Genomic DNA, 18,100 nt, shown 5'->3' with positions numbered 1-18,100 from the left:
ATCTTTAGAAACCAAACAATGAAAGATTCCATCTCTGGCTTTACAATAGAGCCATTGAAAGCTTAAACGTCTCCCCAACTCTCCTCCCCCCTTTTAAAAGCCGCACCTATTATTCCATTCTCTGGAACAAGACACCCATTGTTTGGAGCATGTACAGCTGCCCAAGAGTGCAAGAGCAGTGTCATAGAGGCTCTGGCATAACACAGGTCCCAAATTCTCAGCCTCTTCAATCATCTGAGACTTGAGGATTTAGAAGTTATCTGATGGTGTGTGGGAAGTAAGGCTTGCAATATTGTGAAATTATAGGTTTTCCCATTTTCTGGAGGATATCAGTGCAGAAGTATTAGAAGCGTATTGCTGTTAGCTTGGATACCCTTCTGGGTGAGAGATTACAAATCAAGTTTATCTCCCATGTAAGGAGTATCTGAAGAAGTGTATCTGAAGAAGTGTGCATGCACACGAAAGCTCATACCAAAATATAAACTTAGTTGGTCTTTAAGGTGCTACTGAAGGAATTTTTTTATTTTCCCATGTAAGGAGATATGTTAGTATCACCCTTCTCAGTATAGCTACCTGATCATTTTGTTAGTGTTCCCATTGGGTGAGGGGCAGCAGGTACCCAGAAGCAGCTCATCAGGAAGGGCAGAGCTGCTAGGGCAACTTCCTGGCAGGGCAGTTGTTGCTGCTTACCAAGAGAGAGGAGAGGCAGAGGGGAGGTCAGCACAGTGTGAAAAACATCAGTAATCTTGTGCTCCTGCTACTGGTGTGTTTGCACCACACTGACCTCCATAGGAAGGAATATAGGGAGATGCCTTCTATACTGAATCAGAACATTGGCCCATTTAGCAGCAGCTCTCCAGGGTTCCAGAGAGCAAACATTGCCAACCCAACCTGAAGATGTTAGGGATTGAACCTGGGACCCTCTGCATGGAAATCAGATGCTCTATCATTGAGCTAAAGCCCTTAAGCAACCCATATTCTATATTTTCTCTGCAATTCAATGGGGACGACAATCTTTTACCTGCTTTGGCACATGCCTTAATCAGGCAATCTGATTCGGTAACAGACCATTTTTGTACCATTGTACAATACACGTTTCTCTGTTGCATGAACTGTGCTGCTAATTATTATTGGGCACCCAACCCTTTCCTTCCTCCTTTTCCTGGAGTGCTGTTTAACAGTATCTATTGATAAGGGATGACAGGTGCTGTAGGGGATAATGGATCAGCCCCTTTCTAAAGTCTTAAAAATACAGTGAAAATTTATGCTCATGAGAAAAACGGGTGGGTGAGGATTGCAGCAAAGCCTAACTGGCCCTTAATCATTAGTATTTCTGGGGGACATGCTAACAGAGGTAAAATTTATTTTAGTACCCTCTTCTTATTTCCTGTGGCTTATCAACCTGTTAAAAGCTCGGGGATGCCTTCAACAGTGTGCACAGCCTCATAGATCACACCTGACAGCACAAGCTTTCTTGTGTGTGCCAGAACATTATTTTTCTTCACACTTTTGTTCCGGAGGGTCAAACAGCCTCTCGCATCCAGAGCGTGTCTGAAGGGGAAGGACATTTCATTGTTTTCACCTGCTTTTCAAACGATGCAACTCTGGAACCAGTCCAAAGCCTAAGGGTGTAAATCGGCAATGATTTACATCTCTGTACCCTGCACAAATAAATAACCTCTAAACGGGAATTCCCCTAAACAGGATGGATATAAGAAGAGCCTTATATGGGGAGACCAATGGTGGTCTGCATAGTCAGGGAGAGCATTTCCAAGTGTGGTAATAAGCTCCCTCCCAATAAGCTCCCTCCCAATAAAGAGAGCAAAAACCAATGTCCCATATATACGTATACAGAAAGGAGGATGCCCAAGGGCACAACATTGGGGACCCAGGGTCTATAACAGGGATGGGGAACTTGTGGCCCTCCAGGTGTTGTTGGCCAAAGCTCAGGCATGATGGGATTTGTAGTCCATCAATATTCCCAGGCCTGCCTTAGACTCCCTGAGGTTGAGCAGGGAACAACACACTTGCAGAGTATTCTCTGTGCGCATACCTGAACAATGAGCTCATATGCTGGAAGGAGGTATCTTGCAAGCACTATAAACTAGATATTCCTGAGCTGCACAAACCCTCCGAATACTTAAGAGCCACCCAAACAAAATGAATAGCCGGTGGCAGCTGGCGGGGAGGGGGTATCTACAGTGCTCTGATCTCCCCACAACCTCTTCCTCACTAGAAGGGCAGAGGGTCCCCCGATAGGAAGCCAGGTGTTTGGTGCTGTTCCCCACCCCTCACCCCCTGGTGAAAAGCACAACGGTATGCACTCTGGGCAGGGGGTAAGTTATGTTGCGGAAAATCCCTGAACTGCACAGCATTTGATGCTGAAACAATATGTATAAAGGTAAACCTTACTGCATGCCAATGAGCGCATTGAGGAAGCAAATTGTGCAATGATGTTGCCACAGGGTCAGGCTGCATAAAAGGTTGTGCAGAAAGCTGTGAGAGACTGCCCTTCAATGGCAGCGTTAAAATATCATTTTTGATCATTTTAAACTTCAGCTGGCATCTCTCTGAAATACAGTTTAAAGCAGCGATCATACTGTAATACGTTTCTCCCGGACTTTGGGGCATAGCTGCCAAGTACCCCGTTTTTCCCGGGAAACCCCCGTATTTTCTTGCCGTTTCCCGCTGGTCTCCCGAATGGATTTATATCCCGTAAATCCCCCGGAAAGCAGCTCCTGCTGGCGGCCATGTTTCTGGTGCCGCTCTGCCCATGTATGGGCACCGGAAATCAGGTGGCGCTGGGATCGGAAGTCGCTTCTACACATGTCTGGTGCTGCGGACATTTTGGAAATGGGCAGAGCGGCGCTGGAAGTCGCTTCTACGCATGTCTGGAAGTCGTGTAGAAGCGACTTCCGCTGCCGCGCCGCTGCTGGTCCCAGATTTTTCAATCCGGAACTTGGTAGCTATGCTTTGGGGGGTTGGTGGGATATGGAGGAATGAAAGTTTTTGCAAATGTCTGAGGATATTTGAAATCTTGGGAAAGGCACAGACCCTAATTCCAGTTCCAAATAGGAGTGTCACTATCAGCCACTTTGCTTCTCTGTCGGATCATCTCTCCCTAGCCCTCATTTTGCTAAAGGGTACAAGCTACTAATTTGAGCATAGTGTGCCGCTCTCTGCTTTCCATTCATTTCTACAGGGCTTCAGATAGGAGTTGCATGCAAACCCAACCCTGCCCGTTACTCCTGCAGCATTTCAGGACAGAGTTCTGTTACTTACGTGAGACACCTTGCTGGACAGAATGAGCACGGAAGAGACTTGGAGGGGTTTTTCTGCCAAGCCTTTTTAACAAGTGGTCCCGTTCGTTCATGCTGCAAAAAGAAAGAACAAGCCCAGTGGGACGCTCACAACATGAACCATTAAATGGCCTCTTTTAAAATCGAAGAAGGAAAACAAGATGTGGGCACAACAGTGATGGTGCAGGATCTATATAGCATCTCCCGATACCTTTCAAGTGTAAACAAGCAACCAGCCAATTCTAATATGCTCATGGCACTGAGCCATCGCTGTTTAGAGAACATACATATTCCAAGTTAGTTGGAAGGTTCTATAAACTTTCATTGCACGGCATGCAAACTTCCTTAGGGTCACAACTGCTGCAGAGAGAAAGGGCAACATGATGTTATGTAGGATATGTTAAGTTAAACTGTTCTATTCAGAAGTACCGACCTTGGCATATTTCCAGTTTTTTTAAAAAAGCCCATTCTGTTTCCCACTAAGCTCCAGAGACAAGGGAGTGCACTTCTGGGGGTGAAGTCAAACTGCTGCATTAGCAGCGTGGAGGTGACCTCCCCAGGCTACAAGCCTGGGCAGTGTGTATGGAGGTCCTGGGCTTGGTCTTGCTGATGTGGTCCAAAGGAAAAGAGAACAAGACATTTAGCCCCTGCTTGTCTGCAGGAGTTACCAGAAGGAGGTGCACAAGACGCCATCCAACCATCTTAGGGACTCCACTCCAGTTTTGTGAAGGGTTTACTCCTTAGCCTTTTCTTCTCCCAAAGAACTCACGCAAGGCAGTGGAGGTTTAGGATCAGAGCTTTCCCTTCTCCTAGTTGGGCTAATGTCCCAAGTGGACAAGCCCCACCTGCCCCTTGCTTCCCTCTACAACACCTGCAGAAAATGCCTTCTTGACTATTAAACCCGCTATTGGTCTTGACCACGCAATCCACCAGAACCTGTCTTTGCACGCAGGGGAAGTCTCATAACTCACCAAGAGTTTGAGACCCATCGGCTCCCTTCACCTGGTTTAGCCAGCCAGCTGAAGCTGTTTCCCAGAGTGTGGCCGCTGTCACATGCTGACAACTTCTAGGAGCCACAGGTGAGAGCAGAGTGGAGGGTGGGGACCAAAGGTGGACAAACTACCTCAGAAGGAGCGAGACATTTCCCCAACCAGAGGTACTACTCCTTCCCTAACACCCCATACAACACTACAGGGGTGCCAACTTGAATAAAATATTGGGGAGGGGGAGGTAAGCCCCACCCCATATAATCAATCACATGACACAGAACACACATATCATTTGAATGGCAATGCCCATCAACTTTGAGGGGTCTGCCCCCCTCAAATATTTTAGGAGGGGCAAAGGGACCTTGCCCCTCTAGGAGGTGGCTCTTATGCCTAGCTACATATTAAGGCAGCAAAATCATACACTTTGGACACCTTTATTTCTCAGGACTGAAGCATACAGTCTTCCACCTGCCACACTGGCTCTAGCTCAGTGCACAGAGCAAAAACTGGATGAACAGCAAAGCACTGTGAGGCTTACACCATGCATGCAAGTCGAGGGCTCCATTAAGCACAGGAAGCTGCCTTGCGTGGAGTCAAATCATTGGTCCATTGAGCTCAGCATTGTCTGCGCTGATTTGGAGTGGCTCTCAAGGGTTTGAGACCATGCTACCTCCCAGCCCTGCGTGGAGGGCCGAAGGCTGAACCTGAGACCTTCTGCTTGCAAAGCAGATGCTCAACCACCGAGTCGCAGCCACGAAAAGCCAAGTGCAATTTTCTAAAACTCCCACCAGGCGGGAACCCCAGAACTGAAAAGGGGCTTGCCTGCAAGCAGTAGATAAACTTGCCAAGGATCTTCATTCCACTAGGAGAGTAAACTGTATAATTTCCTTTGCTCCCGAAAAGAACAGTAAACATAATAAAGAACTATTTTCTGCAACGCATGCCAGGAGTATTGCACTGCTCAAAATCCAAGGCATTTAGGCTTCCAGCAGATAAGCCAACACAAACATACTAATTCCTCCTCAGGATATTATGCAAACTGTAACGGCTCCCCTCCATCCTGACACGTGAGGCAAAAACTAAGTCCAGAAAGGTTTGCCTGTGTGCTTCTCCTTTGTCTGCAGAACATGCTACAACATGACCAGGAAGAAAAATGTTGTGGGAGATCCTGGCACCATCATGGCTCCTGTGAGTTGGTGGATTATGCCAGCGTCTCCATCTCGCCTTACTTCAGTGTGGGCAATGGTAAGTGCAACACCTTGGGGACAGTGCAGCCTGTGGACAATCGCTAATAAAGGCCTAATAAAGCCAATACACGGAGGGGTAGCCAACATAGTACCACCCAGTGATGTGTTGTGGGCTGCGACTTCCATCATCCCTGACGGTTGGCCATGCTAGCTGGGGCCGGTGGAAGTTGTAGTCCACAATGTCAGGAGGGCACCAGGGTGTGGAAGGCCACACAACAAGAAGAATCCATAGCAGAACTCCTGGGTGTAATCTCAGTTCTCTCCATAAAGACTCATCCGTGCATTATGATAATCAGTGTTCTAATGATGACGTGACCTCTATTACCACCTGGAGACGGCCAGCTGTTTGTAAGAGCTAGAGGTGACAATAGAGGAGGATAGTAAAACAACAACAACAGAAAATCAATTGCAAAAAGAGAGAGAGATACAGATTTGCACAGGATTTGTATATGCTCATTTAGTTATTTATTAAATTAAGTTGCTTTATCTTGCCCAGGGCAACTTAGAACCAACCAGACAGACAGACAACCCTCGGCCCCGAGATATATGGAAACCAAGAGGAAGAAGAAATAAAAAACACCCCACTCACTTCTAAAAGGCCAGATAGCTTTTAAAATTAGTTTTTATGAAGGATTTTCTTGTGTAACAAGCAAACCAACCAACCAACCAACAAAACAAAAAGAAAAGAAAGGCCAGATAGTTAAAACGTCAAAGGTTTGATTATAGAGGAAAGTTTTTGCCTGGTACCTAAAGATATATCATGATAGTGCCAGGCAAGCCTCCCCAGGGGACAAGGGATGATGGGAGTTGTAGTCCAAGACCATGTGGAAGACACTACATTGGCTACCCCTACATTGTATGTACACAGTTCTTTTGTTCTACTCTCACCTCCAGTCAAACTAGGTTTTCAGGTTTGGATGACATACTAAGCCAAACTTTGGTTCAGCTCACAGCAATGCAGCAGCTTCGGTTTCTATTCTGGGAGCTCATGTGCTTGCACTACGGTAAGCCATGATTTGGTTTTGTGTTATGTGCAAACTAAGCCTATGAATTTCAGGTTCTGCAGCTCATTGTTTAGAATTTAAACTTCACTGTCACTGTTACAAATGCTTGTGAAATGTGATGGGGCTCCTAGAGAGTGTGGGAAATGTTAAAGTTATCAATTCTGCTAGTGATGTGTATGTCCTGTTCGCTGCCCCCAAATGATGCTTTTTTTCCCCACCTGAGAGAAAGGGGTGGGTTGGGAATAATTGTTCTAGGGCATCAGCTAAGCCCCAATTAACAACAGTAAAAAGGATCCTTTGTCTTTTTAGCCCCTCCCGCAAAGTAAAGCAGTCCCTAAGCCTGGGCAAAGAACATCTGTCTTTACACATTCAGATGACAAGCATCAAAACAAACAGAATAATTCAAAGCTGACCACAGGGTCCCACTGGCTTATTCGTTGGAGTAATTAAAAAAAGATGAGCTTCACCACCAATTAACCTACTGAGCACTAATTAGTGTTAATGAGGATTCGAGGCACTTGCTGCAGCTTGACCCAGAATGTCCTCCAGAGTTCACTAATTGGCTGGTGGCAAAAGCGAAGACACAGACAGAAGGGAAGGTTAAAGTGGATGCAGGTGTCTTGGTGATAGAACAGGCACATCCTGGGAAACTGGGTGCCTCTGCCGGGGTTTTAAAAATTCAGGTTGTCCCTCCCCCAGCTCTGGCCCCTAACAAAAGAGCAAGTTAGAAGCTGTGCTCTGACATGATTTGTGAGCAAAGCTACAGGATCCTGGTGATGGGAGGGGGACATTTTTTTAAAAAAAACAAACAAGCAGAAGTCACTCTGATCTACTGGGGATTTCTCCTATGCAAACCCCACTGAAATGTGCAAGATTTCTTATGCACATTTCACGCGTTTTATGTTGGGCTTACTTCCAAGGAAATGAGTTGAGAAGAGAGGAGGTCATTAGCAACCAGCAGCCTGGGAACTTGCTGGTAAAGCTCACCTGCTGACATTTGCTCGAGTAATTAAACAAAAGAAAAACTAGGTGGACAGGGAAATGCACTCACGTGCCTGGCTCAGTTTTTAATATATATACAGTATATAAATGCTATCAGGCTTTTCTGCATTTATTAATGCCGCGCCATGAAATAAGCAATTTCCCCCCTTAAATATGCAAATTGTTCTGTGAAATAAGCACATTTCCACTGTGAAATACAGGCTGACACATGGCCTACTTTAGCGTTGTCTCTAGCCTTACACTTCCCCTCTGGTTCTTTTCCAAAAATATAATTAATAATAATAGTAAAAAAAAAATTCCATTTGCTAGCATATGTGGTTATGGGTTGGATTTTAATTTATATAGATATTTCAGTAAAGTGACAGCTCTCAGAACTAAACTAAGTAATGAACTTCTTCTGTTCAGTTTAAAACCTCATTAAGTCGGTACCCATATCATCACTGGAGAATAAAGCCCCAATAAATGTTATGGGAAAGGAGTAGCATCTCATAGGGCACTACATGATCTCTTCGGTTCTTTATGCAGGCTGGACTAAGAACATCTGCCCAAACTGAAGTATCTTGTGATCTTATCTGCAACCATCAGACGTGTTGGAACTGTGTGCCTGGTCACAGAAGTTCAAAGTCGGTTGACTATCCCCTTACAATTTCTAGATGGCAGGAGTAGATAATCCATGGCTCTCCAGATGTTGCTGGACTACAACTCTCACCGTACCTGATCATGGGCCATGTTGGTGGGGGGCTGATGTGAGTTGGAGTCCAACAAGATCTGGGGATCCCAGGTTCCCTATTGCTTCTAAAGGTCCCTTTCCAAACAACTAAAGTGGCTGGGGGAACCCACCCAGATGGGTGGGGTATAAATAATAAAATTATCATCATTATTATTACTTCAAACCCTTCCGATTTAGGCTGTTATTTTCTGGCAAGTCCGAATGGACTGCATGCACCAGTTTGTTGGATGTTACTATCTCTGCTTCTCTCTCTCTCTCTCTCTCTCTCTCTCTCTCTCTCTCTCTCTCTCTCTCTCTCTCTCTCTCTCTCTCTCTCTCTCTCTCTTTCACTTTAACAGGGGGAGTTTCATGATTCGACCAGCTAAATAAGATACCCTGTTTAAGAACCGACCCCAAATTCTAAAAGTGTATATATGCCTCTGAAATGCTACTGCTTTTATATGCCACATTTGCTTTTATTTTTAAAAGGTAGGCAGACCATGGTAAATTCCTGGCTGTTCATACTTTTGCTCTCCATACCTGGACTGGGCTTCCAAGGTATAAATGGACAGGGTGGTACACAACTACATAACACGCCTCCATCAACACAAGGATTTCCACTTATGCAATGGGACTTTCCCCCATCTCTCCTGCCTCCCACAACTGCACCAGAGGGGTTGGAGGAGTCCCCAGAACAGATTTAGGGACTGCAAGGGGGGAGATGGGAGGAGTCCCATTTTGCAAGCAGATGAGAGACTTACTTAGTGCTATGCTGGACACAACTCACAATGTATGCCTTTTTTCATACATGTATAATTTTACAGGAAGCGCAGAGTCATTCTAGGTTTAGAAGAGCTAACTCAGCATACCTGATCCTAACAATCCACAAACATTCTGAGCTAACTCACTGAAACGCCTGAGCCACAGAACAACTATTTATAAAGGGGGGGACCCTTCCTCCTGCCCTTGCTTTAAGGTCTTCTTTGGGCACCACACCTACTGAAATTAAGGATCACAACTTCTCCATTGTGCCATCCCAATTTTGGAACTCCCTACCCAGGTACATCCACCTGGTGCCTACCCTTTGGAGTTTTTAACATGCAAGATGACAACATGTTTATTTTACCGTGCTTTTTAAACTTCAGGATATTGGTTTAAAACCAAACAAGAACAAATCAATGTCACTTTTAATGACATTTTATTTTTTAGCTGCCATCGCTTCTAGTATTTCAGGGTCATTTGCTTATTTCGACGACTGATTTGGACTTTTTATCTAATTTTTTGTTTATTGTATTCTCATTGTATAACTTGATTTGGAAAGCCGCCTTGAAGTGGTCTCTTTTAAGGCATGGCATAAGTATCGTATATCAAATAAATATATATGCGTTCATCTCTGCTTCGATCTCCAGTAATTAATAAATGGAGGCCTTTCAAAATGTCTTGTGGTTTGTTTGCCTTTTCTCCCATTTTCACGGGCTCTGTCAAATTTGCCATTTCAGCTATTTTTCCAGCTTTGGTTCAGTCGTGCTGTTGAGAGAAAGAATTTAACAGCGACACCATTTACTTGCTACTGATATTTTATTTGCCTTTAAGAGGTTCCAGACTAGTTTGACATGGATTTTGCTGATGGGTTTAATTTAAACGATCTAACAAAACACTGACAGGATTACTGGGGATACGGTTAGATGTGATCACTTTGTTTCTGAGAAGGACTTTTTCTCTATCCAACAGTGCAATCCGGTACAATGTCAACTCAGAAAGAGTATCTGTTGAGTTCAACAGGACTTACTTCCAGGTAAGTGTGCATGGCAGCCTCCACCAATCTGGTGCTCTCCAGATGTTTTGGACTACAGCTCCCATTGAGCTGAAAACATCTGGAGGGCACCAGGTTGGCAAAGGCTGGTGTATGTGATTGCAGCCATATTCTCTTATTTTTGCAGAGTCCTGCCCAAGGTGCCAAAAACCAGCTTAATGGTTACCAGAACTTGAACTCTTTTCCATTTTCAATCAACCTGGTACTGAGTCAGAGCATTTATTGGTCCACAGAAACAACATAGTTATCAGTGCAGGCAGAGGGTATCCAGCGATTCAGGCAGGGGACGGCCCTAGGTCTACCTGTGAGTAATGGACCTGGGATCTTTTGCATGCAAAAGATGTGCTCTGCTACTAAGCTACAACCCTAAAATAACAACTAGCAATGATCCTAATTATTATTTTAGCTGCACTGCTGGTGTCATCACTGACACGGATAGACTACAAATTATCTGGTGAGAAAGTATAGGTCTTATAATTGCTATAGATGGGGAGCGAAAGGCTTTCGACTAGCCTTTGTTTGTTTGCATGTGTATTCTGCTCTTTCAAAGAATGAAGGGATTCCCACCCCAACTTTATCCTCACAACTCTCTGCAGTCAGTTACCATGAGCATGCTGTGTGTGGATTTGAACCCACGTCTATTCGGTTCAAATTAAGCACTCTGTTCATTTTGCTACGCTGGCTTTTTAGGTATATTAACAAATTGCTGCTTTGGTAAATCTATAACAATGGTTAGCTTTTAAGCGGGATATCTGATTCAGAAACTCAAAAGAGGACCAGGGATGCTTTAGTTGTGATCGCTGCATTGCGGGGGGGTTGGACTAGATGGATCTTGGGGTCCCTTCCAACTCTACGATTCTATGACCAAATTCTCTGAACTTAAATCAGGGTGAGGGAACCTGTGCCATCCAGCAGTTGTTTTTAACGTATTTAAGAAAGCAGGCAGCTTGGGCCTGGCTGAGGGGCAGACTGAGGTTGGTGGGGCACTGCCAGGGGCGTAGGAAGATAGGGGCGGTGGGGGCGGCGCATCGTGAGCAACACGATCCCAGGGGCACCATTGCCACTGCCCGCCCCCAAAACGTGTGCCCCGCCACTGTGCACTGCACGCCCCACCCCAAAATGTGTGCTACGTCACTGCGCACGACATGCCCCGCCCCCAAAACACGCACTGCCCCCTGCCCCCAGAACGTGTGCCACATCACTGGGGGCAGCGTGCCTGGTCTCCGCCCCCGGTGGTGGAACATGAAGCTCCGCCGCTGGGAACTGCCCCTTCCAGTGTAATGAAATACCCTCCACTAGACTGGATCAGGGTATCCTGGCAGTGGTGTGATTCAGATGCATCTCAGATGCTCTCTTTTTGTGTCCCTGGGGTCTTCTCAAAAGAGAGGGTCTTTCTAAGCCCTCATGTCGGCAAGGCTCCATGCTGCAGTATGTATGTGTTGAGGGGGGGGTGTATCTTGCACTGCTATTTCAGTGCAGGGCCATTTCAGTCTGGTCAGGGACCAGACAGGCATCGGTATTCATGCCCTGAGTAAAAAAAACACACACAAAAACCCCAACAACAACAACAAAAACCCCACACACTGAAGAGAAGATAAATAAAGAGCTGGTCACGCAGCTCCTTTTACCAAAGCAACAAAAGCCACGAGGTGGAATGAGAAGCACTTAGATGGAAAAGAATCCCCGCCACAATATCATCGCTCCTTGTTGGTCTGAGACAGTGTGGAGACTGTGGGGATCTCTGGTTTTTAAACCTAAGAATGAAGGAAGATCTGGTTTGTTGTGCCTGATTAAAATCAAAGAGCCAGCTAAAAATGACAGAGCCTTGTGATGGTGAACTTAAAGACTTTAAGTTACAGGAGGCAAATGAAAACTTGGGGCAACTTGACACTTGAGGCTTATTTCTGTCTGCGTGGGGCTACTCCTCACAGAAAAGGCACATGCAAGGTGCTAGTTGTGGCTGTTATGAGAGCCAGGAGACACTCAGTCCCAGTGCTGATGGATTTATATCACAGAATCATGAAATGTTAGAGTTGAAATAATAATAATAATAATTTATTATTTATACCCCGCCCATCTGGCTGGGTTTCCCCAGCCACTCTGGGCGGCTTCCAACCAAATATTAAAAACAGTACAGCATCAAACATTAAAAACTTCCCTAAACAGGGCCGCCTTCAGTTGTCTCCTAAAAGTAAAATTGTTGCTTATTGCCTTGACATCTGCTGGGAGGGCGTTCCACAGGGCGGGTGCCACTACCGAGAAGGCCCTCTGCCTGGTTCCCTGTAACCTCACTTCTCGCAATGAGGGAATCGCCAGAAGGCCCTCGGTGCTGGATCTCAGTGTCCGGGCTGAATGATGAGGGTGGAGACACTCCTTCAGGTATACAGGACCGAGGCCGTTGGAAGGGTTGCATAAGGTCATCTGTTCCGATCCCCTGAGATAGAACATTTATCGCCCACCTTTCTTCCATCATGGAACTGAAAGTAGCACCCACGAGGTTCCCAGGCAGTCTCTCATCCAGGCACTGACCAGACACAGCTCTGCTTCACTTCAGCAAAGCCATTCTATACCTTTTGATTATGCCCCATGAAGGCAGTACGTGTGGAGAGCAGCAGGAGCAACTCCCAGGTGGTGCACATATTACTGGCTTAAAACGGAGCGAGGTTCTTTCCTCCCTGTTGCGTTTCAGAACACATTTGCACATTGTTGTGGACATGGGTGTGGTTGGATGTGTTTTCAAGTCACATCAGCATATGTTCTGGGAGGGGTTGGGGACAGCAACACATAAGCTATGAGGAAGAAAGAACCCAACTTAAGGGTGTATTGAGCAAGCAGGCATTTATAGATTTTGGGGCTTGCTTCTTCTTCTTCTTTTTTTAAAAAAAAGCAGTGTTGCTTTTCACAAAGGGATTTCAAATCTTAGTCATTTAGGTGTGGTTGTGGCACTATAAATGCAACCAAGTTTTACAAATCTTTGTAAACACCTTTTAAATTTTTTTTGGAGAATTTTAATACAGTGAAACCGCGGTTTATGAACACCTCGGTTTACGAATTTTCGGTTTACGAACACCGCAGACCCATCTGGAACGGATTAATTCACTTTCCATTACTTTCAATGGGAAAGTTCGCTTCAGTTTATGAACACTTCAGTTGATGAACAGACTTTCGGAACCAATTACACCCATGCTTCGGGTTAAGTACGCTTCAGGTTGAGTACTCCGCGGACCCGTCTGGAATGGATTAATCCACTTTCCATTACTTTCAATGGGAAAGTTCGCTTCAGTTTATGAACGCTTCAGTTTATGAACAGACTTCCGGAACCAATTGTGTTCATAAACCGAGGTACCACTGTAGTTTCATTTTGCTTTTGTAAACCACTTTAAGGTTTTATTATACTCAAAAAATCTGTCAAAAAAAGAAAGTTCTCTTACCTATTTTGTGATGCTAGTCTGCAAAGGGAGCTGAACGAAAAGGACCAAGCAGCTTAGTGCATGGGACCAGAGAAGCAGATTGTGATGGCAGTCTGCTTCTCTTCCAGAACTGCCTGAACAAAGCTACAGTAACCCTTAGTGGGAATACTTGCAAGGATCCTCCCAAGGAACATTAACATTTCAGCAGAAGAAACTGGGAAAATGCTACTGCAGCCTTAGCTTAACTGCCTGCACACCCAATCCTATTCATAACTCACTAGAAACACACTCACCTCCCTAGGTTTAATGATACACAGAAACAACATAGTTATCAGTGCAGGCCTACAGCAGATGTGGTATGTTATTTTAGTTCTTCTAACTCACAATTTTCACTCCCCCCAAAAAATTAGTATCCAAATAAGACAGACTGCGCCATCAGGAAATTCCCAGCATATATAGGTTCCCCCCCTCCAAAAAATCGCCTCCCTTCCCCAAAGACAAGCACATGTTTCCAAGCAGGTGTGAAAGAGCCAGGACACAAACAAGGCGATAAAAGACAGAACAATTCTGAGAAGGCACTCAAGAGGCCTCATCATAAGCATGACACATCAACTTAAGGCCGGCAGAGAAACTCCACTATTATCTAGTTTGCAGATGGACCACCCAGAAAACCTGGGTGCAATTAGGAAGGAGAAAAAACAAATGTGTGTTGGGGGAAAAGAGGAGGGGGATCCTTTGGGGGGAAAGGGAATGGGCCGAAGGAGCTGGCAGTGATTCCTTGTATTGTCCTGCATGGAAGCCTTCTGAGAATGAGGGAAGCCTGTAATGAGGAGGAGTACAGATGATGAAAGCATTTGGAAAAGAGAACGTAATGAAATAAATGGCTATGAAAACATACAATCGAGGAATGAATCACAGCATGGCAGTTGCATTTGGGGAATGCCAAAACAGTAACTCAACATGACTGGGGAAAGCAGATCACACAAGAGATCTGTTTTCACACACACACACACACACACACACACACACACACACACACAGCGTGTTATACTTAACACATGCACACAGCCTTCCAGGTGACAATGATCAAGAGATGATGACTTTATAAACAAAGGCTGTGATACAAGAGGGAACCCAAGAAGCAGTAGGAGCTGCATACCGAGAATACGTTTTAAATAGCTGAGATCCCTCAGATTAGCGGGGAACAAGAGGACTGGACAGCCCTTGAACAGCCGATTAGCAGATTTCAATTTTTGTAAAAAGAGATCCTTCTGCATGGAACCAGGAGCAGGATTGAGGACTAGAATCTCCACACACAAAATTGCACTCACAGGTATGGAATCCTGTGTTTTGGGTAGCGCAATGATCCTTGGCTGGATCAAAGTGAAAAAGTTCAGTACAGAGCAAACACAGAATAAGTTATCTTACAGTTACAACATAATATGATCCATGCTGAAGAATGAATGGATGACTAAATAAAGCTTAAATGACCTGATATTTGCTGTACGAATTATAACAGTATATCAAAGATAAGAAATTGTACAACCAGAGTTGAGAGAGGGGAATGGGGAGAAAGCCACACCATTTCTCTTATTTCAAAAATGTTTATCCAGCTAATCTCAAAGTCATAAGACGTTCTGGCACAGTTGAGGCTGCAATCCTATACACACACTTAACTGGAAGTAAGTCCCACTGAGTCCAGTAGGACTTCCTCCAATCCTGAGTAGACATGCATAACATTGCACCATGAATATTGGTACATTCATACCATACGTTAGGATACTATTATAAGCAGCTATGGCTTACCCCAAAGCATTCTGGGAACTGTAGTTTGTTACAAGTGCTGAGAGTTTGTAAACGACCCCATTGCAGAGCTACAGTTTCCAGAGTTCCCTGTTAAGAAGGGATGGCTGTTAAACCACTCTTGAGAATTGCAGTTCTGTCAGGGAAACAAGCCCCTCGCATCAACTATTAGCACCCTGAACAAACTACAGTACAGCTCCCACAACTCTAAACAGCTAAGCAACAGGCTAAACATCAGGAATAACCTTCTGGCGTTAAGAGCTGTTCAACTGTGGAACGGACTCCCTCAGGAGGTGGTGGACTCTCCTTCCTTGGAGGTTTTGTAAGCAGAGGTTGGATGGCCATCTGCCATAGCTGAGATTTCTGAATTGCAGGGGGTGGACTAAAATGACCCTTGGTGTCCCTTCCAACTCTATGGTTCTACGGCAGTTCAAGGTAGAATCATAGTGGTGTGAATGTGGCCTGACACTACAAATAGACTAAATACAAACCAGAGGATCTCGGAACCTTGCAGTTTAATTATTAAGAGTTCCAAGGTTGCTGCCTGGCTATTTAAGGAATAAAAGTGATGTGCTTACTCCTCCACTTGCCTCAGCAGCAGCTACAATATGGCAATTAGTTTCTGTCAGAATGGGCATAAAAGCCTCAGAAGGCTGCCCTTTCGCACCAGAATGGAATCTTTCTTTGAAGTCTCATTCCACTCAGGTTGGTAGTTTAGACGGTTTGGTCAAATCCCATTTAATTATCACGAAGTCCCTCGGTGGGTCACACGGTGCCATATTGTTTGAAGAACACAAGTGTTAGTTATAAAACCTTTTTGAACTTGTTCAGCTCCTCGATTTGCCGACGCACAATTGCATTCTAAAAAGGGCTAAATGAACCCTTCTGAAAGTGGGGTGGGATTGGGGCGGGGGGGAAGAAGCCTCGCTAGAATTCTCTCCAAAGCCTTTCAGGCCGGACAAAAGTCCCCACAGAGCACATGACGCTCCTGTACAATGGGACGTTTAATAGCGGTGGGTTCCATATGCTTTAGCCGCACAATGGACAAGCATCGATAAGTTGCCATCCAAAGGGGGAACCTCTGTGAAGGACAGCTTAAGGCTGAAAGTGTAACAAGCCACAAGGTGAGACCAGGATGTTGTTTGCTGTGTCGAAGCATTCCATTCATAGCAGAGGTAATCACTGCTTGCTTTATCCAGACAATTGCATGGCAGCCCTTAAACACTGGGTTTTGAAATGTGACAGTTAACGAAGCCCAGCGGGAGTGTGAGTGCTTGAAACAAAGAGGGGGGGGGAATACTACCTTTGATAATACAAGAACATTATCCTGGATCCGAAAACTTCATGACTACCAGTTGCTAGGAATCAAAAGTGGGGAGAGAGCTATAGAGCCCACATCTCGCTTCCCAAAGGCATCTAGCTGATCAGTGTGAGGATAGCATGCTGGAGCAGTTGAGCCTTTTTATCTGGTCCAGCAGTTCTGTGCAGCTCCCAAGCTCCTTACGTTACACAACAAGCCTCTTTAGAGGCCTGAAAAGCATTTTATGGAATTTATTTACAGGTAGTTTAAATATTTGTGCTACCCCCACCGGCCAATGGTTATTGCAGCGCCTTACGGCATATGAAAACTCCAATTGAAACAGCAATCAGATACCAACATAAGTGCCCCAACCCAATATATTAAGAATCTCTTTGATGCGAGCTGCTGTTGCCGGGGGGGGGGGCAGTCATGTCTCAAAAGCAAGACAGACAGACAGAAAGTAAGTTATGTAAATAAATAAATAAAGAAGAGCAAATCGGATTCAGTAGTCAGGTTAAATAAAAGCATATGGCATGGTCGAATCTGCAATTAAATGGGGGAAAGTCAAAGATCCTACTAGGCATGGCCAAGGCCTGCCAAAAGCAGCTCTTTGACTCTCTTTAGACTTGACTTAGTAACTTTCACCCAGAGTTTTGACCATGAACTGCAGCACCCAATACTATTGGCATGACATGAGAAATTCTCCTTTGTAGAACCAAAGGAAATGAAGAACCTAGGAAGCTGCCTCATACAGAGTGAGGCCACTAACTGGCAGCAGCTTGCCAGGGTTTCAGACAGCGGACACCTACAGTCCTATCTTGAGATTCTGGGGATTGGACCTTCTGCATGCAGAGCAAATGCTCTATTACTGAGCTACACCAGTAACTCAATGGACCGACATACCCCTTTCATAACTTGAACTCGTTTTAAGGAGGCTTGGGAAGAAAAGGCTTTGAGATGACGTAACCCACTGGATTCTGTTATCCCTGTTTTTGTAAAAATATGGTCTTGACGCTTTTTTTTTTTGGTCAGTCGGCACAATAAATCAACAAGATGAGGCAAGGCATCAATTTAACAAAGAAGCCACCTGAAGCACATCTTTGGATCGGCCTCAGCGCCCAACGAAAACATTACATGCCATCATGCGAGAAGCACTAAATGGGGCCTTGGCCTCAAGCACCAAACTATGATGGATGGAGCAGTGAAAGATGGAAGCTTTTTCTTTCTTTCCTCTTTTTAAAATAAAGCAGATGAATGAATAAAATTGCTGAGGAGTCTGGAGGATCTCCCATGCATGGAGGAGGGAAAAATAATAATGATGGTGGGGAAGGGGGAAAATATTGATCTGGCATGCTTCCAGTTAAGATGGAATTTCCCCCACCTCTTTCCATTACTATCACGCAGCATAGATTTCCCCAGCTCTTTGGACTTAGCTTCCATCTCTTGAACCTGCTCCAGCAATGTTTTATGGTAGGTATGCTTGGTCCTGTATCGCAGGAGAAAGACACAAAAACAAAGAAACCA

The 18,100-nt window shown here is 45.0% G+C and overlaps 1 protein-coding gene across 5 annotated transcripts in view; it reads right to left on the bottom strand.

Moving 5' to 3' along the window:
- The window catches only part of ATP8A2 (ATPase phospholipid transporting 8A2), a 333,748-nt gene that overhangs the window by 14,211 nt on the left and 301,437 nt on the right, over window positions 1-18,100 (bottom strand). For 4 of the 5 annotated variants that reach the window (XM_060273822.1, XM_060273824.1, XM_060273825.1 and 1 more), the window contains 2 exons: window positions 17,958-18,062; window positions 3,283-3,374 (listed from right to left, as the gene is read on the bottom strand). In XM_060273822.1, the coding sequence (XP_060129805.1) occupies window positions 3,283-3,374; window positions 17,958-18,062 (197 nt within the window). The remainder of the gene's footprint in view (window positions 1-3,282; window positions 3,375-17,957; window positions 18,063-18,100) is intronic. The other variant, XM_060273823.1, reaches the window with a different exon arrangement.

This window comes from Zootoca vivipara, chromosome 4 (genome assembly GCF_963506605.1).
Source record: "Zootoca vivipara chromosome 4, rZooViv1.1, whole genome shotgun sequence".
NCBI lineage: Eukaryota > Metazoa > Chordata > Lepidosauria > Squamata > Lacertidae > Zootoca > Zootoca vivipara.
Note: the sequence above shows the minus strand (reverse complement) of the source record. Positions and strands in the feature narration are given on the sequence as shown.